The sequence below is a fragment of the Ambystoma mexicanum genome, chromosome 6p, assembly GCF_040938575.1.
Source record: "Ambystoma mexicanum isolate Mex_15411 chromosome 6p, UKY_AmexF1_1, whole genome shotgun sequence".
NCBI classification, from domain to species: Eukaryota; Metazoa; Chordata; class Amphibia; order Caudata; family Ambystomatidae; genus Ambystoma; species Ambystoma mexicanum.
Window position 1 is genome coordinate 550,466,355 of NC_090935.1, and position 26,971 is coordinate 550,493,325.

The 26,971-nt window shown below is 43.7% G+C and overlaps 1 protein-coding gene across 1 annotated transcript in view; it reads right to left on the reverse strand.

The window, feature by feature from the left end:
* Positions 1-7,238: 7,238 nt before the first annotated feature.
* The window catches only part of TRIM23 (tripartite motif containing 23), a 742,058-nt gene continuing 722,325 nt past the window's right edge, over positions 7,239-26,971 (reverse strand). The window contains exon 11 of the mRNA XM_069627357.1: positions 7,239-11,209. Coding sequence (XP_069483458.1) covers positions 11,030-11,209 — 180 coding nt within the window. The 3' untranslated portion in view covers positions 7,239-11,029. The remainder of the gene's footprint in view (positions 11,210-26,971) is intronic.

Genomic DNA, 26,971 nt, shown 5'->3' on the forward strand with positions numbered 1-26,971 from the left:
TATTTTTAACCATTTCTTGTGGTCCATTTCGCATTTACCGCGTTTGGCCCTGAAGTGGCTTGGCCCCAAAATGGCTATTCCACAACGTCCTTTGTTCTGTCCTTTGTCCATCTTGTCCCTGAGCCTTCCCCAGGTCGAGCAGACCCAGGTCAGTCCTCATTTGTTCATGCATTCTCCTGCGAAACGCCAAGCTTTTGCGTGCTTCTGCATGCCTTGTGTGTGTGCCTCCAGGATGTGGGCTGGACTGTCTAGTTCCAATACACATCCTGGGTGCCAGAGAGTCTGGTGTGCTGGGAATGACTGGGACCACCGTGGTTCGTGATTGACCCACGTCTGGCATGGCTTTATGTGAGCAGGTCCCTCACTGAGTCCTCTTCGTTTTGGTGCAAAGGAGACTTTGGATAAGAGAAGGTCCCAAACACCCATGCCAGGTCGCCCTAGAGTTCTCACTGAACCTAGGATAGGATCCAAGCATCCTGAAACTAAGAAGCTGAGTGGAGGAACTGCTGATGACCCGCTGGAAGGTTTGGCACCCTGAGCCCACTGTTGTCCGGCAGGATCCCTCTGCTTCTGATCAAACTAGAAGGTCTGCAAAGGCGATTCGGCCCATTTGAATAGTGGGACCATTCACAGCACTTCCACCTTAACCTGCAAATGAGCCTTTTCGGAAGTGTTTCCGGCCAACCAGTGAACTGACCAGCTTGCGCAGGACCTTTGCTCTGGAACCGCCGCCGTCTCGAGTTAACTATAGAGACTTCGGAAATAGTAAGGCACTCTCCCGCCGAATTTCATACAACTAGGCGCCCTAGGTCTGGAATTAGGAGAGTACTTCTGAACCAGAGTATATGCGGTCACTGTGCCGCCCAGCTGTGGTGATGAACTTTGTTGGTGCACTGCAGCTGTGCCCCCCTCTGCCCCGATACAAGCTGCAGTGAAATTGAGTTGATCCCTTCATCAAGAGAGGAGAAATAGCCACAGTCTCATCACGGAATCATCCCTGGAACTCAGCCGCTGAAAGCCACACAGCCAAACTTTTGCAGCATTTGTACCCACAACCGAAGTGGACTTGACTGGTGCAGTTTGGTCCGGAGTGTGCCTTGGATTGGTGAGTACTTGCAACCCTTACTGGTGGCCCCTGGCGCATCCATCATTTTTTACGCACAAGTGTCCCCTGATGCCCATTCACCTTTATCGAGGTAACCTGTGCTACCGAGCTATTCCCAATTCTTGAAGTCTATTTTAACCCTCTTGGGTAGACCCTCCTCGAATAGTGGGAACTTATTCTTCACTGCCTCACCCGTCTTCGTGAGCTGCTACAGCCCCTGCAAGGGACCCCATTTTTGCCCAACTGCATGGTTGCGTGCATCCACTCTTCTTAGGGACTGGACTGCCTTTCAGTTACGGTTGATAAAGTGAAGGACTGCCTAAAGTATATTCACACTGTTTGCACCTTTACCTTACAGCTTGTGGACCTTTACTGTGTGCCATTCATTTAGGCCATTGTAACTGTACATATGTTCTATAGCAGTGTGGTTTTGGTTTAAGTATTACTCTTGATCTTGCTTGTGTTTGATTTAAAAGGCATTTAATAAATGTATATGTATTTTGATATAGACCTGCCAGAGTAATTTGTAGTCTCCTCGGTGTGTGTGGTCATTGTGGGCTTTCGATCCCCCTCACCCCTCCTGAGACATAGTCTTGACTGCAGCAATACTACCTTGATTGGTAGGGCTTTTCCAAAACACTATGCTGGCCTTCTGAACCTCTGCCCCCCAGGTCAGAGTTCAGAAATCCATCTAAACAGTAATTCCATCTAGCACACAGACGCTTCAAGGTGCTTTAGTATATGTTTGTCACTGTCTTGTCCTTTAACCATACGCTTTCTGCACAACGTTTCTCCTGCTTTTGGTCAGCCAGAAGAGCGGAATACTAGGCGTGGGGCACTGGTAACCATGGATTTCAGGGGTGCCAACAGCTCCAGAAAACTGCTCAGGTAGTTGTACTAAGAGTCAGCTAACTGGGTGGGGGAGTCAGAAGTGTCAGCCATTAGCTTGCCTAGCCAGTTGCAGAGCTCATCACGGTCGATTTTCTTTAGGTAACAAGTTAGATTATGTTTAGAGACCTTCGGCCTCAGGAGAGGTTTGTCAGGAAAATTAACCTGCAATGTAACGGAAAAATGGTCAGACTATATACAAGGGGCAATATTCCAGGAGTTAAAAATAGATTGCTGGAAGCAACCCAATCTAAAGTATTACCTATGATATGCGTGGGGCACTATTGTGAATAGTCATATTAAGGAGGTGTCGAATATCCTGTTCTATAGAATTTCATCCACTCAGGAGGGTCTAAAACCAGGTTTTAGCTCACTGCACCATTCAGAGAGGAGAAATATCCATTTGCATATCAGTCTGGTCCCACCCACAAGGGCAGTCCAGCACCAAAATGATAGGAAATTCTCCGCTGAACAAGGGTACCTTGCTGGGCCTCCTAAGTGGGGTTTCACCCTAGGTGACACAGGGTAATCCAGTCATGGGCCCCTTGCTCATTGTGCTTTAAAGAGGCTCAGCTTCACCTCACTAAGGAGGCCCAACAAGGCCAGAACACGTGCCTGGGGCTGCTGATGGTACTCTTGTGAAGGGTGCAGTGAGCTAAAACGTGGTTGTCGACCCTCCTGAGTTAAAAGTTCCACAGAACAGGGTATTTGACCATGTTCTTTCTCAGTAGAGGAGCTCCCACACAGTGCAAAATGCATGCATATATTGTTCTCTAACAGTAGCCAAGTACATTTTAGAGTTTTCACAGGGATGATGTATGACTGGAGTTTTGCAATAATGTACATCATATTAACAGATTTACAGGATAGTATTGATTTTCTTGCCCCGTGGAAACCATAGTTTACATAAAAAGAACCATTTTGAGTAAAGATATAAAGCCTGAAAGTTAAGTGGGAAAGAGGTTGTTTTATATACTTTATCCTCAAGAAATTAATGTAAATCTATATGTCTCATGTCATTTTTTTCTTTTTTTACCATTCAATTTTTATTGAAGACAAAAGAGAAACAAAAAAAAACAATCATCATCAAAAATAATATTCGGTCTGTTACAGTACGGAACAAATAAACGCAGGAAAATAACAGTAAACAACAAATCAACAGTTGAATAGCACAGGTTAAGTGTCATTAAGGGTCAGACATCAGATAAAATCATCGACGGCGAACATAAGCAGCTCTGAATATCACAGTAATGTAAAGGACACGCTGTTTATAATGCAGTCCGGGGTTATCATTTTGGGCTACAAACTAAAAAGGTTCCCATTCTGCGAGGAATTTAGTAATTTCCCCCTTAAGGGTGGCTTACACATAGCCACAACGAACCACATTTTGACCCAGCATTCTCTAATGTCAGGCACAAAAGGGGACTTCCAATTGCGTGCTAGCACTACTCTGGCTGCAACGAAGAAATGTGTGAGCAACTTAGCATATTTAGTGGATAGTTGGTAGTGCTCCTCTAAGTCTTCACCCAAAGCAAAATCACCAAAGGTTCCATCAGGAGTTCTATCCCGCTAATCTTCTTAATTTGATCTCAAATCTCATCCAGTAAGATTGGATCAACGTACAAGATCACCATATGTAAAATAAGGTCCCCGGGACTTGCGCACACCTCCAGCGACTATCTGAAATAGCTGGATACATCCTGTGGAGTCATACAGGGGTAAGGTAGCGCCGGAATAACAATTTGTAGCTATTTTACAACAACACACACCTGGATGATTATATGTACCATGTAAGGTCTCCTATAGGAATATTCAAGTGTTCTTCCCATTTAACCATGTAGGTATGTGGGGGCTTAAAGCAACAAGTATTAAAAACTCGATAGTACAATGAAACTTTTATGGAAAGGGGCGGCGGGTCCCCGACAGAGGTGTCTTCAAATGGATTTGTGTCACGCTTAGTGTGCCGGAACACATTTGCACTGGATACCGAATTGCAAAGTTGTACATAATAGCTCAGCGATAACGTGCGCGCCTTGGAAGGAAGACGACACGAAGCAACACAGGTTCGATCCCCGGGTGCTCGCTTAGAAAGCTCTGGGTGTTTAAGCGCGTTATAAATACGCAACTAAGACAAAAAAAAAACAATTACTCATCCAAAAAACAAACAATTCCTGTAACAGCGCCTCGATGCCTGTGGGCTGTGTGAGCACTTTAAAAATGTAAATAAATAAGTATATTTATCAATGTCTTGCACCATGAAGACCTGTTTGCACCTATCGAAGGTCAAAGGCTGTTCAGACTCAAATATTTGACCCAATAATTCCAAGCCTCCTTCAACCCATTTCCCAAATCTACCCTGATGGCAGCCTGGTGGAAATTTAGGTGTGTTCCAAATCTGGGTGAGAGGAGAGGGGAACGTAGTTCCAGAGCACTTATGGGCTTCTTTATCCCAATAGCCTAGGCTCCGCCCTCCGAATCCCAGGTGACCGTCAGCACCTATCATGTAAGGGCACCTGAATCCTGGACTGCTCGATGTGCAACCAGTGTTTAGGGTTTCAGACTGCATTCATACTGTCAAATGAGGGGTGGGGGACTGGATAAAATGATTCTAGTAGGCTTTGTGGGATAGGGTCGTTTGAGGACGATGCATAAAGAAAACAAGGGCGTCTGGATAAAGAGCGACCATATGCTGGTATCCAGCAATGTCAATCTCACAGGTCACTTCCACCAGTCGAACCCTGCTTGCTAAGGGCTCCATTGACAATGCAAATAGGAGAGGTGATAATGGAACTATATGACTGGTCCCTATAGACAAGGCAAATTGCTCAGACAAGGCTCCATTCAGCTTTAAGCGTGTAGTCGAGTGGGCAAAGTTAGCCTGTATTCTTTTAATAAACTAAGGACCAAACCCAAAACTGCCTAACACTTCAAAGCAATATGCCCAGTACATGTGGTCAAATGCTTTTTCCGCATCTATAGATAACACAGCCACTTCCTGGTCATGCCGTCTTGCATATTCGATCACTTTTAGGATCCTACGAACGTTATTGAATGCCCGACAGCCTCGGATAAAGCCTGTTTGGTCCATCTGGATTATACCGGGGAGGATGCCTGCCAGTCAAAGAGTGGGTTCTTTATCCGGCTTACCATTGAGTAATAACAGGGATTCTCCCATAGAAGTGATATAGCCCCAGTATCAGTAAAACTATTAAATAGGGTAACTAGGTGGGATCGATGAATTCATGTCATTTTTGTAAACAACACTGTGCAGAAAATGAACTCTGCATTAAGCAGACATCTAATGCCCTGTAGAAATTAAGCTTGATTTTCATGTTTGGGTGACACTACAAAAGAACCAAGAATTTGTGCTTGCCAAAAATGAAAGCTTCTATTTAAAAACAAGCCTGTGCACCAATTAGTTATCACATACTATATTTTACATGTGTGCCAAAACTAGAAATCCACCATCCACTACATTCAGAATATAATTGTTTACATATCTGATTCCCATGTATGTTCTTTCCTGTTGTTAACACTAGTTCCTTGATTTAATAAAATGTTAATTTAGAAACTGGTCACATCCAGTGTGCACAGGTATTAAGTTGCAATAGCTTCGAGAAAGTGCTCCTTACCTAGTGGTAAGGTCAGCATTCCATGCCCTTGTATAGGCTCTGTGCACATTCCACACCCCCCTCAAAGGAACCTTTGTGGCTCATTCACAGCTCTCTGCACCACAGTCCTATGCCCCTTCCCTCGCACAACTTACCTGTCGTGATCTGCTTCCAGTCCTGCTCATCATTCCTAAACTGCACTGAAAATGGAAAAAATCCTCTGGGTGCTCTCAATGACATTTCCATGGTGGTTATCTTTATAATTATTTTTTAAACATGAGAAACTCTGTGTGCACGGTTTCTCAAGACAAGAAAAATGCCCAGGTCATCCGGGGTGCCATGTCAGTGTGCTATTAGCCATTATTTAATCCAGTGAGTGCTTTGCCAGGAGGTAATGAAGCATTGAGTTTGTTAATGACCTCAAATACACAATTTATTTGTGATACAATAGGATGTCCAAGGAGATTTTTGATTGATTCGTGTATTCTTGGCAACATATGCAATACTAGCATTGTTGGATGAGACGAGACAACAATTCCGCAGTTTTATTCTCACATATAATGAATGACGTGCTAAAACTCACTCATATGACAGACTGAATCAATGCTGCACTGACGTTTTACGGTCTGTGTCACAAATGTCATATGTTTCCACTTCAGAAAATGGTCATAATGCTGCTGGTTGATATTTTGCACAGTCAATGACAACCACGTGTTGCCTTTGTGGGACAGTTTAATAAATATTGTTGGATCCCCATTCAGAACCTGTAAAGCTAATCCTCTTTAGTCAGATTTGTTTTTGGAGGTCTTTTGTATAACATTTCTTTTAATGTTGTTCACACTTTATTGTCCTTTACGTGTAATATTAAACTTTTCTGAATACAGCTCAATGTTTGAAAAGGCTTATTGCATACCATTCAAGTTTCCCAATTATATGTGTGAGACAGTTATCCCGTCTTATTTTTTATCTTGGAATTGTGGGATGTGAAGGCCTAAATTTAAAATAGAATAAAAAACTACAAATCCTTGAATTACAAGAAAAAAGCAGCACTGGACGACAGTTTCAAGCATGGCATTGGAAAACTTCAGAGCTCTGTTATTTCACTTTGCATGAACAAAAAACAGCCCTGTTAGTAATAATGTACTTTAGATATAGTTAGTGATGTACATTCCTCTTAAGTTTTCAGTCCTGATCGTGCAGTCTTTTCACCGATATTTTCTCTTTCCACTCTGGTTTACATGTCTGCCTATCAAACTGTGGCATTAACCAGTGAGTAATGTTGTCTCCCCAAAGACTGCTAGTACCCTACACCTGAACCAAAAACATCCAGTCAGTCTGGGCGCCTTTGGCTACCTACACCCTACCGCTGTCACACATCACGCTGGGAAGTGACATAGTGAGTAGGGGTGCTGTTTACGGCATCCCTTTTCTAGCATGGCCACGGGGCCTTCACCATAAAGCACTGTAGCACATTCATTGACGGACATTTCACTCTTTACTAGGTTTTGTCTTTTCTGCATAGCAGGTGTTTGTTGCAAAAATACATGGTATCTGCTCTCCAACGTCCTCTGTGGTTTATACATAGTGGTACTGCAAAACGCATGACCAACCCCAAAAATACCAATAAGACGGTCTTATGTGAATCAAGCTTTTTAATTTGCTATCGAAGCAGTTGCGTATAGGAGATTGTTAACTTGGTACAGAACGAAAATCTATGAGTACCTGATAAACAAGCACCTACATATGATCCAGTTTCACAGTAACCTCAGTAAAATGTTTAATGATTTCCACGTTGAGACAATGTTACTTGTATGAAAACATACTGTTACAACTGTTCAAGAAAAAACAATTATACCCTATTTACATGAGACCTTCTTTCCAAAATTCATCATGCACACATTTGAAAGGAACTATTTTTGCAGAGGGCAAAACAAAAACAATTAACATTTTTTGAAAAACGTTTCTAAAGTAAAATATCTAATGGTTAAAATGTGATATGGAGACCAAGTCACGCAAAACAGTTAACTTTTCGCCAAAGCGCAGTGCTGAGTAAATGGTATTTACACAATAAGTCATGCTTACAGAACAAGGCAGTAACACTCAATACATCACATTTTAATTTTGCAGTAAAAGAACAAAAAGCATAAAAAGCCTGCTTTTCATCAGAGCTAAAGACACATCTGGTGCTTCTTTCTGTTAAGCCCGTATTCACAAATACATTCTAAATGGGTTTTAAAACAGAGAAGCCCACAATGACACTCTGTTAACATAGGTTTAAGAATATGTGTGAGATTTGACAGTAAACGCCGACAGTTGTTAAAAAGTGATGTACTATTTTTCTACAGTTGACAGTAGCACTAACGCAACACTTCCGGTCAGGATCTTCACAATCCAAAATGCTTACGTACCTTAGCTGAAGGAGCTGGGACTTAAACTAAATGCTGTGTGGGAGAAGGGGAATAGCGCACTCCATTAGACCTTGCCCTAACCTGACCACTCCAACACTTGTTTGTCACAGGGTGACACCGTGCTGACTGCATTAAGGCATCCAGCACACTCAAACAAGAATGCTCCCTCCCTTGAATGGGCAATGGGAGGCACAAGGATGGGCAAATAAAGGTCTCCTCTACCTGCTGCATGAGCACAGAAAAAAAAAGTACTGTCTTGGGCGATCTAGTTTCCTTCCATAAACAGCTCCAAATCTTGTTTCCAATACCTTCCTTTAAATGCAGCCACATTAAGGCTGTTCACTCTAAGGTAGTTACAGCCTCTCTAATGTTTTTTTAAGGAGTATTTAATAACCCACTAATGCATTGTTACAATAAATATAGCAGTACATTGAGATGTCTGTTAATTGCTCCAATCAAATCCATGCAATGGTTTCTGTTATATGGAGTTATTTTTTTAAGTGCTTTGAGAGTCCTCCAAACGGAAAAAAAAATAAAGAAAGAAATAATCACATTTGGATTTAAACGTCATACATTAAAAACAGGATCTGAAATATTGTGACTATCTGCCAACCCAAAGTAACACTTGAAAAATAAATATCTCAATATTGGATTTGTCTCGACAGCACATGGTGACACTAACGCCCCTCGAACCAGCCCTGTGAAAGGGGTTTCTTTCTAAGGGCTTTTAGCACATCACTGGCAAGCTTGCGGTTTGTAGTTTAATGCAGGGATTTGCCTCCCTTTTATTTTTTAGTGTTGCAATGAACTTCTTTCAATATTTCCCATTTGTTTTAGACCACACTTAATCCTGCAATAACATTGGTCATAAGTTCCCCCTAGCAGCACCAACGAACTGCGATTTAAAAAAAAACGATTTGTACCACTCCTAAACCTCCCCACTGCTGCCACAAGTATTCAAGCTGGTTTATTGGATTGTTGGTAGTTAGCACTGAGCATTTTATGATTAAAACACAAGTATCTGTAGCCCGAGGCTGTTCATTCGATTAGGAAAACACTGACCACTAAAAGATCATGCTATGACCTTAAAATGTAAACACAATTAATATGCTATTTCTCGGGAAATGCTAGGAAGACAAGACAGTACACTTAGAATGTTGTGAACATGTTTTGCTTTCATTTGATCACAGTGAAGATATTTTAGTAGACTCCATGTTAGTCCGCCATTTTGGGGTTTTGGGGTTTTGAGGATAGAAGTTCATCATCAAAACAAGGCCACAAAACCATACCATAGACATGCCAAAAAGGCTTTAAACAGAGAAAGTAATCTCGAAATACATCTAATAAAAATGTGAACTCCAGTTCCTGTACATCATTTATTGTTTTGTTGGTTTTCTCAACATTTTCTTAGGCTGTCATTTATTTGAATGGAGGCATGGGGGTGGTTTGAAGAAATAAAAAGAACTTGCCACTAGGGAAGTCATAATTTCCAAGCTTACCAACCTTGGGAACTCCGACAGAATATACTACTTCTCATTTACTGTGTCTCTGCGCAAAATGAAGTTTGCTTGCACAACTTGGTTCAGCCGTCACATTTCCTTTTCTATGATGGCTAAGAACTGTGTCCAACATGTTCGTTCAGAAAGGATCTTTTCAAAACATCAGGCAAAATAGCATACAATATACCCTTTCACAATGGCTTGTCAAAAATAGTCACAAGTACATATGAATTCTAGCAACTTTCATTCTCTTGTATACAAACTATAAGGTGTTAACCAAAACTCATCAATAACAATACAAACACTATGAATTATTAAAACAAATAAACACTACTTCGATTACCCCTCATTCACGTTTCATAGACAAAGAAAATCAGTCAATATTAATGGGAGCCTTGACTTGCTCAGACAGACTTACTGCAAGTCTCAGTCTATTTGAGGTTTCATTGTCAATCCAACTAGTTTTTAGCTAGCCAACATCTCAACCCGCATAGGCGTATAAAGGAGGAAAAACAAAGGAAAGCTTGGTGAAACTACCACTGATCGTCTGACATAACCCATTTAGTTGACTCAGAAATTAAGATTAATTAAGCTTAGTTAAGTTGGCCTCTAAAAGAGAAGTAGGTTTTGAAGATTTTAATGGATGAGCAATTAGTGTAATAAGAATGAACCAACAACAGACCCTATGCTTCTCTAAAAACAGTTTTGCAATAAAGACCTTCTGAATAAACTGGGAGACTCGTGCGAATCTCTCCCGGTTTAGTTTCTCTGCTAATATGCCAAATGGGTAGCAGTATTTGAACAATGACACCTAGCCAACGAAACCTAATCAAACAGGAACTACAGAAAGAATAAAATAAGTTTAAAAAAAACCTCTAAAATAAAGAGATTAGTGAATTCTGTGACCTGGGAAAACTAACAGACCTGGGTGTGCAATCGCTCTTCCCAATCCAGGGTAGGCCTTTTGCAATTGGACCAATGTTAGATGTATGGTAGGGTGTAGAGGCCCCACGCCATTACTGTGTGTTTACCTAAAAGTGCACATTGGAAAATATATACAGAATGTTTACATTTCTCACTATGGACAGTTTTGTTCACATTTTTCCGGTAATGTTTTCATCCTGGACTGCAACCAGAATATTAACCCGAGGTGCAGCAATATGCAACTTTTAATGGATCATAGGTACTTGGCTCTCCTCAACGTTCCCCAAGTTGCATGTACTACCTGACATACGGAAATGCCAGCATGCTAAATCGCATACAGATTGCTCCCTCATGTGAAAGCTTATATCGTCCAGCACACCGCACTGCTAACGAAGACTATACTAAATGAACAGTAAAACATAGATGTTATAACCTGTCGCATTACTTTTTCAGTTATCTCTGGGGTAGTAACTGTATGTAGTTGCCAGAAAACAGGCCTTGATGGACTGTCATTTGTTCAGAGCAAACACCAAACATTCTGCTTCATCGAGTAGTTGTTACACATGAACGTGGATTAGATAGATAATTCTGAATTTAAGCTACATCTAGTACTCCTGCAGCCACAAGTTGTCTGGAAAGCCAGTCGAGTCCTTCATAAAGTCCCATGCCACTCCTGGCATCGCAGCCCTGAATATACCAGCTGCGACCACAGCAGAGCTTGTGTAGACTGAGCAGCTCAGTCATCTCTTCCACGGGCAGGGCTCCTGCAACATCCTACAAAACAAACGAGATCGTGAAAACCAGGAGGGGGAAAAAGAGGGGAGGGCGGGGAGGCGGAAGAGGGGTGGGGGGTGTAAACGTTGAGAGATGACACAGAGAAGAGAAGGAAGGGTGGCAATGGACTGCTTGGGCAGGCAGTAGATCTCATTCTTAAGGTTGGCCATTATAAAGCAAGTACAATATCAATCCATTCATTTGATAACACGATTAAAGTAGTACAAATTCATTTCTCCAATCAGATAGCTTCTAGGTGGAAGAAAATGTGTCCTTACAACTGCATCATGCGCTCGGTCTAAACAGGTGTGCTGTTGGGTCAGTGTGCCCAGTGTATGACTGGACCTGCGGTCACGCAGGTCACTCCAACCCTCGCTAGGGGCACCCAGCACATACATTAGCCTGCACAGTTACGGGTTGGCCTGCAGGACACAGGCCAGCCCGGGGACTTGCATCCATGGTCACATGGATGTACACCATAGCCGTGGTCACACATATTGACCCAGGCCACCACAGCCGGAGTTGGCCGGCAGGGAGCATCGGCGCACCGCTGCAGAGTTGCCCAGCAGGGTCTCTGCTAGATTTGGGGAGTATCGAGGTCAGCGTTGCCCAGCAGGGGCACTATCCTGTTGGAGGGCCCTGCAGGGCAGGCCCTCCCCTCGGCCAGCTACGCAGCGCCAGCATGGCGCTGGCAAGAACGACACAGCAGGCAGGAGTCAGTTGGTCCAAGACTGATGAGTGGGTGGCCGCTCATTACTTTGATTCCGTCACATGGCCACTGACACGTGACATGAACACGGGCACTGGGAGATACCATGCTCCCAGGAGGGGTGGCACACCATACCCAGAACTACTTCTAGGCAGTGTCTACAGAGTAGTGTATATGTCGTTTTAAGGGGATGATAAGAAGTTCCCAGACAGCAGAAGTAAGCGTAAAGGCAGATGGAGACAATCTTACCCTCCCTCGGGGTGCCATATGATATTTCCAAGATACGAGTTGAGAAACTGTTAGGTGCACCAGTAAGCCCTTAATAATTGTGCTCATTTACACACAAGACAAAAAAACATATATACTCTCATCCCGCAGCCGCCTCTATTTGGAATGGTGATCAAAAGAATCTGTATAGGGGTAGGACAATATGCCTGTATAGTACAACTATGTGAACTGTTTTCTTTTGTACTGTAAAGTGGTCGTATATAGCAACCTTAGGCATTATTTGATGGCTTCGTTCCACTTGAAGTTTGTATTTGAAGGTAGTCTAGACCTCTCTATAATAGTAGCTATGGAGGAGCAGTCAGCCTTACAGAGGGATGAAGGCTGGCATGTAGGTGCAGTTATTCCCAATAGTTATACCCCAAAGAATACACTACACTGGCACAGTGAAAATACACTATACTAGAAAATCACAGAGAATATTTATAACGTAAACCTAACACCCAGTAAAACCCAGTGCATGTATAAAAAAATAATGGCTCATAGGCAGACCAAACCCACCTCCAAGACAAATGTATGTGCACTATCTTGTGGTAGACACAATTCACATAAGGGTAACGGGTAGGAAGAAAAGGGAACCCTAGACAATAAGAAACACTCATTCTTAAAGTCATAATCTAGATGCAGAATGCCATACATAAACACCTTACCTCTAGTACATATCACAAGCCTAAGGGTTTGGTAACCAGGATATAAATAAATGAGGAAACCCACAAATGTGAGTGTTTTTTGCTCGTTTTTCTGGGAGCTGTTGAAAAATTGTAAATTCGGATTTCTGTCATACAACCCCAGCCAAAGGTTGTTGGGGACCCTGGAGAATTAAGTAGAAGGGCTTTGCAGGCTGTGTTTTCTTGGGCATGGCTTCAACATGCCCCAGCTCACCATGCACAGAGTACATTGCAGACATACCCCCTGGTGCAGCGAACACCTCTTCTCCAGCTACCTCTCCTTTTGGTGCTTCGTCCCCATGTAATACAGTTGAGTTCCATGAACAATTCGGTCCAATTGTACACATAGATCTTCCACCTTTTCCTTCTCATGCCTTCCTGAGCACCTCATCTGTCCCTTGCCCCAACCATCTACCCGATTTTGCTCCTCCCTACCACTAATGAATTTTCTATCATACTCCTCCTTTGCCTCTCTAACAGGTAAAAGTGCTTTGATGCCATGAACTATGGCATTAGGCGCTATACAAATTGCAATATAAGATAATTTATCAGCAGTGCTTAATTTGTGGGGGGTTGCTAGGGCTCAGCCCCGGCATTTATTTCTGAGTCATGGCACTTATGATCCCAGCTTGATTATGTCGTGGTGTTTTTGCAACTTTATTAATTCAACTGACAGTCAGTCATAGTAATATAGCAATCAACAACAGCGTGCAATGGCCAACGTCTCTGCATTCTGGGATGGTTGATTGTGATTCACAAACCCGATGACCCAGATTCTGCAGGGCAGGGCTGGGCTATTTTTCCATTTTCATGAAAAACAATGATTTAGAATGTGACAATGCTGGTCATGCCCAAACACTGCCCGACTCAGCCTGCATTGCATTGCTACACATTCTCCACCTTAACCATCAGGGTGAGTTGGCAACAACATGACAGCCACCAGCCATCAGCAAAAAGGCCATTATCGAAGAGAAGGGCTGTTAGCGACAACCTTTGCAAAATGATCTTGCTGCAGTGTTGGACCGGCAAGTTCATCAGTTCAATAATGATTTTGCCTGCATTTGTCCATGAATTTATCATTGGAGGAAAGCATCTTTACTTTTTTGTCTGTGAATAGATGCGTAACATGTTCCACTTGCCGCCAATAGAATCAAAGTAAAATGCTAACAGTGATGTGTTTTAAAGAAGCACTTAAACATATATTTTAAGGCACAACTAATATGCTATCAGTTGCAGCTTTAATTCCAGATATGGTGGTACTGTATGGAGCAGCGATGGGTCATGTCAACTGTGGGCGGGGATCCTCATGCCACTGAACATATTGGATACAATTTTGAAAATGCACAATTTGTTGTAAAGGCTGAATTAGTTAGAATTGTGATTGAGATATTTTAAGTCATCATTGTGTTTTAGACGATGCAGGAAACCGATTTTCTCTGCGCTCGTCTGTGCTTATTAAACTATTTGCTATTATTGCTTTCTTGGGCTCATTTACTGGGAACTTCATTTCCTGTGAGGCCAGAGGGCGTTGCTGTTAGGTTACATTTTAATTTCTATGCTAAATCTTCCCCCATTGTGAGACCCCCAGCACATTCTGCTGGACTTGTGGATTCACCCTTTCTTTTACTCTTTTTATGGGTGTCATTTTGCAGAATCTCCATAGTGTATTTTTGATTATATCCTTTATAACTTTTGGGCATCTACATTTATTTATTGCAGCACACAGCACTTTCTGGCAGTGTGGCTGGGTTGCCACTTGCACTTCCCTTTTTATTTCCCTTTTTATTTTCTCTTGACTTACCTTGCAGAATAACTATTCTCAAGGGTAGAGAAGGATTTCCATCCCCTTTACATTTTATATAGTGAGAGCAGCACACCCCACCTTACCCCTTTCTCACTGTTCCTGTAACATTTCTGTTATAGTGAAAAGCTAACTTATGGCTGGTGGAAGTGGATATACTTTACGTACTTTTGGGTTCCTATTACACGGAGGCGGTCAAATCAGCCACAGTGATGCACAGAAGGGTCGCCATTCTGGTAGAATGGTGTCTTCTTATTTATTTTTCTCAGCATTTTTAGTGTGCTGGTCCTTTCTTGGCCCTTCTTCTGCCGTCCTGGGTGAGAATAGTTTGTTCGGCGATGACCGTTCTTCATCTGGTACCTTGAAAAAGGCGCCAAATCCACAGAGCTGCGAGTAGCACAGAAGAATCATTTGTTGGGATCCTTTTCTGTCGAATGCTGCTGCAAGTTCACATCCAATGCCCAGTCTGTCATCACCATGGCCAATAATCCAGAGACCGGGAACTGTGCTGCTGCATCGTGAAGGCGTCCATCTTCAAGCTCTTCTTCACTGCTGAGGTACTTTGTAGGCTTGGGTAATACTTACCTAAGGTCTTGTGCCGCTCCTGTGTGGCTGAGTGGATGATTTGTGTGTCAGGGAGTTTGCCCATACGGTTTGCCCAGGCCTAACGCTGGGACGCATTTAGGGAGGGTTTGCCCAGGCCTAACGCTGAGACGCATCTAGGAAGCCTTCTACCAAGTCCCTGAACACTTTCTACTAACTCTAAAGTCTGTACTTGTTCGATGAGATATACTCTGGAACTCTTTCCTGCATCTGAGTCCTATCCTGGCCTGCCTACTGTTGGAAACTAGACCACTAGTGTCCCTCTTCTACTTCTGAGATCGCTCATGCCTTAGAATAGGGAAGGATTTTGAAGTATAAGGCCTCTGACTAGAAAATATAACAAGTGTTGAAAACTACTTACTTGTAAAGTTGTTAGTGTGTAACTGTGATTCCTGAAAAAGAATGAGTGAAGTGTTGCTAAGTTCTTACCTTTGAATTGCGTGTTGCCCCTCTGAAAAGTACAAGAAGTCATTTACTTAACTTTGAATTGTGTTCCACTATTTCAGAAAGTAGCAGAGTTGGTATCACTTTATTATTCCTGAAACTGAATAAGTGTAATCGTCTACCAAGAGCGTGTACTCCACATGAATTGTTTAACGCCATTCTAAAAGTATAACATTAGGTTCTTACTTACCTTGAACTGCTTATTGACTTTCTGAAAAGTCTGCTAGAGTTCTTGCTTACCTTAGAATTGTGTTCCACTCTTCTGAAAAGTATCATTGGTATAACTAACTATTCCTGTAATGGAAATAGTGTTGGAGTGTATGACAAAGAGGGTTTTACTCACCTTGAATAGCGTTCTGCCATTCTAAATGTGTATCCTGAGTTCGTACTTATCGACGGGTTGCCGACTGCCCCTCTGAAAAGTAAATAAGTTATTGCTTACCTTGGAATTGTGTTTCACTAGTCTGAAAAGTAAATGTATCCATCTTAACATAAGAATAAGTTACATGTGTTGCCAAGTGCTTACCTGTTTTAAGTGCATTATTACTAAACCAGAATAATTTATACAGTGGCCAGGTTCACTTGGAACAGTGTTGGAATAACCATAGTATTCCTGAGACTTGTGAGAAACCTGAAGGTATCTCCTTGACTAGTCCCCAGGGATCTGTCATCCAGGTGGCCAGGACACGGCCATCACGACTTTATCCAGTTCCTGGGGGTGGACCGGTGAGGGAGGTTGGGGGGTCCTCGGGGACTGGCACACCAATGGGTGAGACGCAGTATCCCCCTTCTTCCAACACCTTTTCTCCATCCTACCACGTAGGATATTCAGAAAAACTACCCTACCCGGCCCCCTTTTCCAACACGAACACTTCGCACATCAACAAAGACAACAGACTAACACCAGAGCCGTTTACCCGACATGTCCCAACACAAGGGTCAGGCAAAGTCCGGCAATTGATCAGAAAAACACACACACCCGACGGCCCTTTTCATTCCCCACAGGGATAAAAGGTGGGGCACACTACCAGCAAGGCAGACTGCACAGCGAGACAGCAATTCCAGTACGGCAATTCAAAATGAGGAGGATGGCGCAGAGAATAGACGGGGCGACAAGGAGAGAAGCGACCTTGCTCTTTCCAACACAGACTTGCGAAGCCTCCCTGAAAGGCTAGTAAGACCTCGAACAATAGCCTGTGCGTGTTGCATCAAGTGTCAATAGTATAATCAGAACAGGGAGAGACAATGCTTCCTACCGTGGTACCGTCCTTGACTCCCAAAGCCAAAGAAAAGCCAAGCGGTTCATCACAGCCGATGAGTCGAGGAGACAGTCGATAAGAAACCGAACTGTGCTGAACAAAAGTTGCGAATGGCCAATTGAAGAAAGTACAAAGAACTGTGAATACCTTTGGGGCGGGGTGGGGAACCAGCTGTAGAGGGATCCGGCACGTGGGTGCTTACTCGAGAGTCTCTGGTTAATTTCCCCTTTTGATGAAACTACCGATACTAGAAGTCCTTAGGAGAGCCGCAATGGAAAAGGTCAAAGTGCTCATACAGGACTCTAGCAAAATCCTCTGTACAGTCAAGAGTCTTTGACTGACACGTGATTGGAAAGCTAACGGAGAGGAATCCCGCTTAGTGTAAAAACTGAAAGAACAATGTGATGACAAGGGTGAACCTAATGGAGGGATGTCGACAGTGTGCTGTTAAAGACATTAAGGCTTGTGAATGCCAGTGAAAGTGTTCTGTGAAAAGCCATGGTGAACCCGACAGATGGAGGCTGACATTCGAGAAGGGTCTGAACCCGGAAGAGTGGAAACCAGGGGTGTAGAATCATCACACTAAAAGTAATCGGAAAGGAACTTTTGTTTGTTCATTTGGCACACATCAGGTCCTCAGAGGCAAGAGACTTTTTACAGAAAAGACTTTACCACCGACCGCCCTGATAGCCGAGAACGGAACTATCGTCTCGTGCTGGTAAAGCTCGAATGTGTGCTTTGGCACAGGGGTTCCACCTTGTCCCATACTCAAAACGTGGTGAAGGGAGACCCTGGCTACCACATCCTGACATATCATTTATGAACACTTCTTTCTTTCTTACGAATTCTATCCCACACTCTTTTTGTATTTAGTTGTAAGGTTTGGCAATAGGTTTTTTAGTATAGGCCCTTTTTATTTGACATGACGCCACTAGGACTGCCTTATTTTTCGTTTGATGGTCGTAGCTTAGATTTAGGTTTAGAATAGGCGTTTTTCCAACCTACTCATACAGTTTTAATAAACGCCCTTGAACTGTGATCACTTGTGTCTGTACGTTATTACCAAAAGGGTCTGCTTCTCTTAAATTACAACCTGTCATTCTAAAAGTCTACTAATATGGTTTGGTTTTACTCCCCTTAAATAGCTTAACGCCATTCTAAATGTGTGTAACTGGGTTTTACTCACACTGAACTGCATACTGCTATTCTAAAAAAGGTTTATACTTAGGCGTACTTTGTTGGTTTTTATAATTGGGTTTATGAATGATAATAGTACTTAGCTTTCTGAAGAATTTTCTTTGCATGAGTATATATAAAATAAAACATTATTTTTAAAATACAGCAGTGTATCAGTGTTTCTTCGGACCATATGTATGCTACAAGTTTTTTGTACCTATTTACAGCCCTCTCCCTATTAAAGAGGTGTGGTTGCTCCGTCATTGCTACCATTATCTCAGGTGGTACAGGTATATACTAAGCAGACCCTCCAGGATTTTGCAGCATGAAATGGCACATTTTGGGGCACAAATCATTAGTTATGGCAGCATTTTTGCAGCACAAGGTTGGTACACTGCAGGAAAGAGGCTGTGTGCAAGGCTACAAGAGAGCCAGGGTGTCAATATATGTATCTTTTATATCAAATAGGAAGAGTCCTAGATGTCCCTGGCTTGGCAGAACAGTGTTTGTTTTGGCTATGTTTTTTGGTTCAATGTGCATGCCTATTTAATATTATTAACGTTATTAATTATCAGTTGTAATGCTGAAATTATTCCCCTTATATGTTCCCCAATCCCGCAAACGCCCACACACCTCTCTCACCCAACACACCTCACACCAATTCCTCATCACAACTTATATTTTTGAACCTCACGCTCAGTCATACACATACTCACATGCTCTGTCACATTGCCAAGTCACAATTTGCGCTCTCTAGTCCCTGCCAAACTCCAAATCATACTCCCAACTCACACCGTACGCTCCCCAATTCCTCCTGCAGTATACAGTCCTTCATTCTTGCATGCTACGTCTGCATCTTTCATCCTTTCTCCCATTCTATCACACACTTTCATCCTTTCTCCCAATCTGCTGCCCACTACTACCCCTGAGCTCACGTTCCTTCCACTTTCTGTACCTCCACTCTCCGATTTCTGGCCCACAGGCCCACAGCCCCACTGCATCCGCTCTGCTTTCTTGCCCACTGCTTCCCCCTCTGATCTCCCTTTGCTTTCTTGCCTACCACGCCACAGCTCACCCATCATTTCCCTCTCACTCCTTTCTCTCACATATTGTGACCATTTTTCACTTTTTGAAGAAAACTCGGGATTTTGTCCTAAGAAAATGGAGCATCTAAAAATAGAGCAGAAGATGTGCTGTTTTTAGATGAGCCATTTTTGGAAATGAGCAGGCCACCTTAATCTCAAAGGTGACCTGCGCATTTCCACGGGGCAGAGCTGTAGCGCAAATGATGCGCTGGCCAGCCACCTTGAATACGTTTGTGTTAAAACGCTCTCCCGACAATGGTTTACAGGCTCCCCGTGCATTTCACCGTGACTGGCCCTTAAGGGTCCAGTCACTGTAAAATGTAACCCAAAAAACACCTTTCCATCGCATTTGGGAACAGAAATGCAAGTGAGACAGCAGCTGTCACACTTAAATTTTTTTTTTTTTTTAAAGTATTGCATGAGTCAGCAGGGTCAGTAAAGACCCTGTAAAGCAGTGGCACCCCTCGTGCATGTATTTAAAGTGGGCGCATAGAGTGGCCTACAATTTCTGCACATATAAAAGAGCATTTTCCTTGTCAATTTGGGATGCGCTTTTAAATGCGCAGAAACGCCTTAATTTGCGCAAAGGGGTGAAAAGGGACATCTGAATAAGAAGCGTCCATTCAGATGTCGTTTGTGGATCGGACGGCTCTTTTGTTTTTTGCTCAAGTGATGAAATGTGATTGCGCATTTCATTTCTTGAGCCCAAAAAATATATAGTTGAGCCCCTTGAACCCCTTGAGTTTTAAAAAAAAAATATATATATTTTTCAAAAATGGACATTTTTTGTGGGTGTTTTTGAAAAAACAGCCGTTTTTGCGCTTTTTTTGCGAAAACAGCAGTTTTTCGCTGCATTTTGCGGTATCGCAAAATCGCTATAAGCTGGAGGGTCCGACTAAGAGTTGGCGTTTACTGCATTGTGTAAGGTCTGGTTTTATAAAGCACTTGGGAGGATTTAAGAAAACTGTCCTAACAGTTAAAAAAAATAAACACTGTATTTACCATGCACAGTGTTACAAACTTGAAAGGAAACATGAACCATCATTTACAGGCTGCCGATACAGTCATAGCATTACATACACCACAATCTCGGTACCAATCAATTGACATCATTGTTAGCATTTCGGCGTTCCAGGTATTGCCGAAAGTACCCCCAGATGTCTCATGGGCGGCACGTCGGGGTTTGAAGATTGGCAAACGTTTCTTCCTTGACATTGGCCCAAACCATATCATTTAACCAGTTAGCATGCGTGAGGGCCTCCCTCAATGTCCAGCGCATCAGGATAGCTCTTTTTGCCAATATAAGGCCAAGGTTAACAAACCTACGTTTCAGGGGGTTCAGCTTCTTGACATATCCCAACAGACATATTGAAGGTTGCCATACCGGGGCTGGGGCAAAATTTCTTCTATCGAGCAACAAATTACATCCCAATATCCCAATAGCGCCTGACATGACCACAGCATATGTATAATACCAGCTTCCATGGAGCTGCATCTAGGGAATCTTCCCACTGGGGAGGAGAACATTTTCTTGAGGCGGGTCGGGGAAAAGTAAGTTCTATTTATAATCTTAAAACAAAGTAATCTGTGTCTACTATTCAAGGACACCCGTTTCGTTAGCATGCATATGTGAGACCAGTGAGTATCAGTGAAGGTGCCGTCTAGGTCCCTTTCCCATTTACCCCTTATGTCCACCGTCTGCATGCCCCAAGTCATCTGCGCTAGTTTATATAGTGCTGATACAGATTTCTTCCCTGTGTCGGACGGGAGCAAGTAACTAAGGCACGGATGTGTTACAGGTTCTTGAGGGAACCCGCGCCACAACCGACACTATAGCTGAGCATAACCAGAAGTACTGCAGCATACGGAGTGGTGTATTACCAATATGTACCTGTATGTATCAATGACAACGGTGTCACCCCCTGTCTCTCCAGCCATGTGTGCGACGATTTTCCCAGCATGTCGCGTAATGCGCCTGCGCAGCCAGGTAATACAATTCAAAGTCGTGTGCTTCTATTTCCCCAAGCTCATATGTCAGTGTAATCCTCTGCCATTTTACCTGAATATGCACCTTCCAAACAAATGTAGAACATACCTGAGGAATGTTATCAAAGAAGGATTAGCCTGTCCATAGTGGTTTGTTACAGAATAAATAAAAAAACTTAGGTAATATGGTCATTTGTATTAGTGCAACTCGTCCAGTCAGTGAAATGGGAAGCTGTTTCCACCGCTCCAGCTTGGTGCTAATTTTGGGAACCAGGGATTCATAATTGAGTGATTTAACGAGAGCTGGTGCAGGCACAATTTCAATTCCTACTTTATATTCAGGGGGGACCATCGCAACCCGAACATGTTGCATGGCTTCTGCGTGATGTATGTTAACGGAAAGACCTCAGACTTATTGCTGTTCAAGCACAGTCTGGTGTACTTCCCAAATTTGCAGACCGCAACTAGTATCTTTTGCAAATGCTTCCCTGGGTCACTAATGTACATCATTTTGTCATCAGTATATAACGTGATGAGCGCCACCTGCCCGGCAATGGTTATCCCGGCACTTTTATGACAAGCTTGCATGAAGTCCGCCAATGGTTCTATTACTAGGGCGAACAACAGGGTCGACAATGGGCACCCCTGTCTAGTGCCGCCCACCAGTACAAACACAGGTGAAAGCACCCCATTTACCTACACTCTGGCATATGGCTGTGTGTACAAAAGTAGCACCCATTTCAGAAACTGCAGCCCAAAACTGTAGTTGTCCAGTGTCCTAAACAAGAAGGGCCAGTTTACCGTGTGAAATGCTATCCGCAAATCTAATGATACAGCCACCCCTTGGTCATTCTGCAGTATCCGAGCCACCACATTGTACATCGGCGTATATTAGACGCTGTTGACCTTCCCGATATAAATCCAGCTTGGTCCTCATGTACCATAAATGGCATTAGCGGGTTCAATCTAGATGCCAGAATTTCTTTTATTTTTTTTAAACTTGTTTTTATTAATTTTCATGTCAAACATCAACATAAACAAACCGTAGCCCCCCCCTCCTCTCCCTCCCCATCGGGGCACTTATGTCCAGATTTTGGGGGGTCTCATGCATTGACGATGTCCGATACTTTTATGTTGTGGGGGCACCATTGTTCGATGAAGTCCGACTGGAGATATTCCAGTATCCCTTCCCATTCCTTGGCAAATATGTCTCTCGTGCCCTGAATCGTGTAGGTGACCTTTTCCATCGCTAATTGGGCCCACACCTTTTGCCACCATGTGACAATCAATGGGGTGTCCTTATTTTTCCAATTCTGGGCGATAGTTGCCCACGCTGCTAAGGAGTCCCATGAAGCCTCTCCACTGTGATTTTGTAAATATTTTTGCAGTATGGTCTCATACCGCACAGCCACACCCCATCCCCCAATAGCGACACATTAGGCAGCATCTTTCCTATCTCTCCCTTTACCTCTTCCCAAAATGGTTTTATCCCCTTACAGTCCCACCATATATGCCTCCAGGATCCCACCTCCTCACAACCTCTCCAGCATTTGTTAGACATTTTAGGAAACATGGTTTGCAACCTTTCTGGAGTGTAGTGCCACTGAACAACTATTTTAGTCCACATTTCTCTAGTCTGTGCAGAGCGAGTCATCTTGGGGATCAATTTCTATAGGTCCTCCCATTGGGTTTTAGGAGGCTCCTCCCCTAGCGTTCTACCCCATCTAATCATGTACAACCACTTTATTCCCTCCTCTTGTGAGTTTATAAATGATTAGAGTGTCGATACCCATTTTTTTGCCCCCGTTTTGGAGATAATATAGGACTCAAATGGTGTGAGGTCCCTTGTTGCCGCTTTCATAATTTCCGGGGATTTCAACCAGTGTTTAAGTTGCTCATATTTGAATCTGTCCCGCCGGGTGCGAGATGCAGCTGAGTAGCACGAGTCGTGTGACCCGATTTCATTATCAACAAACATTTCCCCTATTTTTGTTAGGCCCGCTTCCTCCCATTTCTCATATGCCCCTTGTTCCATACCTGGTGGAAATTGGGGATTTCGGCAGATGGGTGTGAAGGGGCCCAGCGCCGTAGTCATTATACCTGTCCGTGTTTGGGAGTCCTATGCCTCCAATGTGGTTTTCATAATTTCGCTTATGCCTAGATTTGGGTGTTTATGTTGTTTTTGTTTCCAGAGTAGCTCCACCAAAGGTGTCTTCGCCACGGCACGATCTTGTTTCGCCCAGATCGGCTGTGGATCATCCCGCATCCATTGCCGTGGGACCTTTAATTGCGCCGCCTGGTAATACTTCTTGAAATGGGGAAGCGCCACCCCCCCCGCCCTGGTTGGAGCTGTAAGGGTAGCCCTCGTGATTCTCGGGGTCTTTCCTCTCCATATAAATGAGGAGATAGCTTTGTATAACGTTTTAAAGAAGGTATGGGGGACACCGACCGGGAGAGCCTGAAAGTAATATAGAATTTTTGGGAGAATGGTCATCTTGACCGATTGAATTCTACCCCACCAGGATATTAGAAGGGGGTTCCATCTTTCTAGGCCTTTACGTACGTCTGCTAGGAGTTGTGGATAATTCGCCCCATATAGCTGCCCTATCTTTTGGGTTATTCTAATTCCCAGGCATTTTATGCCCTTCCCACCAATCTTAAGCTCTAGTAGACTAGCTTCCCTTTCTATCTTTCCCCTATCGCCCGCCCAGATTAGAATTTCCGATTTTTTCCTATTAATTTTCAGTCCTGATATGTTCCCAAACTCTTCTAATTCTTTAACCACAGTCGGTAGCGTTGACTCCGGGTTTTCCAGAGTTATCAGCATATCGTCTGCGTATGCTATTACTTTATGCTGTGTGCCTGCCATTTCGATCCCCCTGATGTGGGAAGCTTCCCTCATTTTTATTAAAAAGGGTTCCAATAAGATAGCGTATAAAGTGGGGAGAGCGGGCAACCCTGTTTCGTACCCCTGGAGATTGTTATCTTGTCTGTAATTTCCCCATTGATAGCCACCCTGCTAGAGGGTGCATTATAGTTCGCCCTGATCCTGGCTATGTATTGTTCCCCAAATTCCATGCGTGATCAGACTTTAAGTAGCATTGACCATTCTACCTGGTCAAACGCTTTCTCTGCGTCCACTGAGAGTAATAGCGCAGGGGTGTGTGTTATGCCAATTTTTTCCACCAAGTGGATGAGCCGTCTAAGATTGTCGTGGGTTTGTCTTCCCGGGATGAAACCTGATTGATCCAAGTGAATTAGCTTTGGGAGGAGCGGGGATAGCCTAGCTGCTAGGATCTTTGTATATATTTTTGCGTCCAAATTGATCAGGGAAATAGGCCTGTATGCCTCCGGGAGTGTCGTTTCCTTCCCTGCTTTATGGAAGACTAAGACCTTCGCCTCATTCATTGTGGGGGTTACGTTGCCACCATCTTTGAATGAGTTAAGAAGCCTTGTGAGAGCTGGAATAAGCTGATCTGCGTACATTTTATAGAAAGGGGCTGTAAAACCGTCCGGGCCAGGTGCTTTATTTACTGGGAGTTCTGTGATTGCTTTTTTAACTTCCTCTTCCCTTATTGGATTCTCTAGGGTCTGTCTATCCTCTTCTGAGATTCACGGGATGGGGAGGGCTTTTAGATATGTGTCTTGTGCTTCTACACCTGGGAGGCCCGAGGTATATAGTTTTTGATAGTATTCTCTAAATGCCTCCCCCATCTCTTGAGTGCCCGTCTGTAATTCCCCTTTTGAGTTTCGCATGGCCTTAATCGTTATATCTTTCTGCTTTGAGCGGAGTTGTCTCGCCAGGAGTCTGTCCGCTTTATTTGCTTTTATGTAGTATCTCTGCCTGAGGTAGAGTAAGTTCCTCTCTGCTCCTTTTGTGCGCACTAGCTCCAGTTGGCCCTGTGTGTGTTTCAGTGCTTTTTTTAATGCTTTAGGCTGGGCCACAATTTTCTCGTGTAGCTCTTTACACTTTTCCAATTCCTTTTCCCGTATATATCTTTGTTATTCCTTCGTAACTTTTAATGCTATGATCTTCCCTCTCATGACTGCTTTAAAAGCATCCAATATCGTGGCCATGGAGACCTCCCCATTGTCGTTTTGCATAAAATAGTCTTCTATCATTTCTCTTATGGTCTCCCCTGTAATCGGATCTTGGATTATGTCCCGTGGTAGTCTACACCTCCGCAGATTGTTTTTTTCCCCCGGTAGGGTTAAATCAAGCCAGAGCGGTGCATTGTCTGAAAGCGCCATCGCTCCCAGCTCTATCCCTTGGATCCTCCTCATCAGGCCCACTGATACCCAGAAATCTATTCTCGACATAGAATTATGAACGTGCGAGAATTATGTATAACCCTTTTGTTCCCCTTTCAGTTCCCTCCACACATCATTGAGGGCCATGTGGTCTATCTGTTGCCTAAGGCGTTTTGACGGTGCACCTTGTCCCTGGGCATTGCCTGTACTTCTGTCTAGTACTGGGTTCCACGCCAGGTTAAGATCGGCTCCGAGAATCACCTCCCCCTTAGCAAAGTTTTCAAGCTTCCCCAGAGCATCTCTGAGGAAGCCATCCTGTCCCAGATTTGGTGCATATATCGATGCAAATGCAATGCTATAACCTTCAAACTCTGCATTGGCGAATGCATATCTCCCTTCTTTATCCGTACATGACTCCACCAGGTTGGCCCCGCTCCCTTCCCGAATCGCTATCAGGACCCCTCCCTTTTTCTCTGTTGATGTTGCCTGTGTCCATATTTTATACCCCCGATGCGTATCTTCTGTTTGTCCCTTGTCCTAATATGGGTTTGTTGAAGCAATAGTACATCTGCCTTCTCCCTTTTTAGCTGCCTCTCCAGTTTCACCCTTTTTTCGTCGGATGGTTCATGTCCCTTATGTTATAGTTCAGTATACGTATTTTTCCCATGTTTTATGTGTAATTACACTGCTTTCGGATCCCCCTGCTTGCCCGGAATGTAAGGTCACTGCCCCTATCCCTCCCTCACATCCCCATTAACTGTCCCCCCAACCCAAAACATTGAGAACCTTAAACCAAACAACTTGCCCCCCGGGTTGGGCGAGGGTTCCTAATGACGCTAGGGCGTTGCGCCCATCGCTCCCTGCCCATCTTACCCTTGGGGGTAGAATTTGTAGGGAATCCTAAACCCCACATTTCCGTCCTTTCTTACTCGATTCCAAGACGGTGGGTCCATCCAGGACCGCCATCTCCAAGTCGTGCGCTGCCGAGCTGTATCTCTTCGCTCGCCCTCTACTGGCAGTGTGAATAGGCCTCATGAGATTTTCTGTCCAATCTAGGCCATTAAATTTCTATACCGTCATCTCTGCTTCCTACGGTCTTCCCTTCCTGCTTTTGCTCTTCTTTATCTGACCGTTTTGCCACCAGGGCCTTGACCAGCGGGGCCATAGCTCTTCTCTTTTGTAAGGTCACCACTGCCAGGTCCTGATAGAGCTGTATATCTTGTCCATTCATTCTGATGTGCTCCATTTCTCTTGCCCTCCTCAGAATCTGTTCCTTCTGTGGGTACGAAGAGAGCACCCAGGACATCTCTAAAGACTTCCTTCACTGCCTGCTTCAGGTCCTTATCAAGAACGGATTCCGCCATGTTTTTAATGCGAATGTTAGACCGTCTGGAGCGGTTTTCTAGATCTTCACATTGAATTTCCCGGTTGTGGGTGAGTCTCACTAGGTGTTCTTGTGTTTCACTAGCTTGCAGCGCCTCTTCCTCGACCTGCT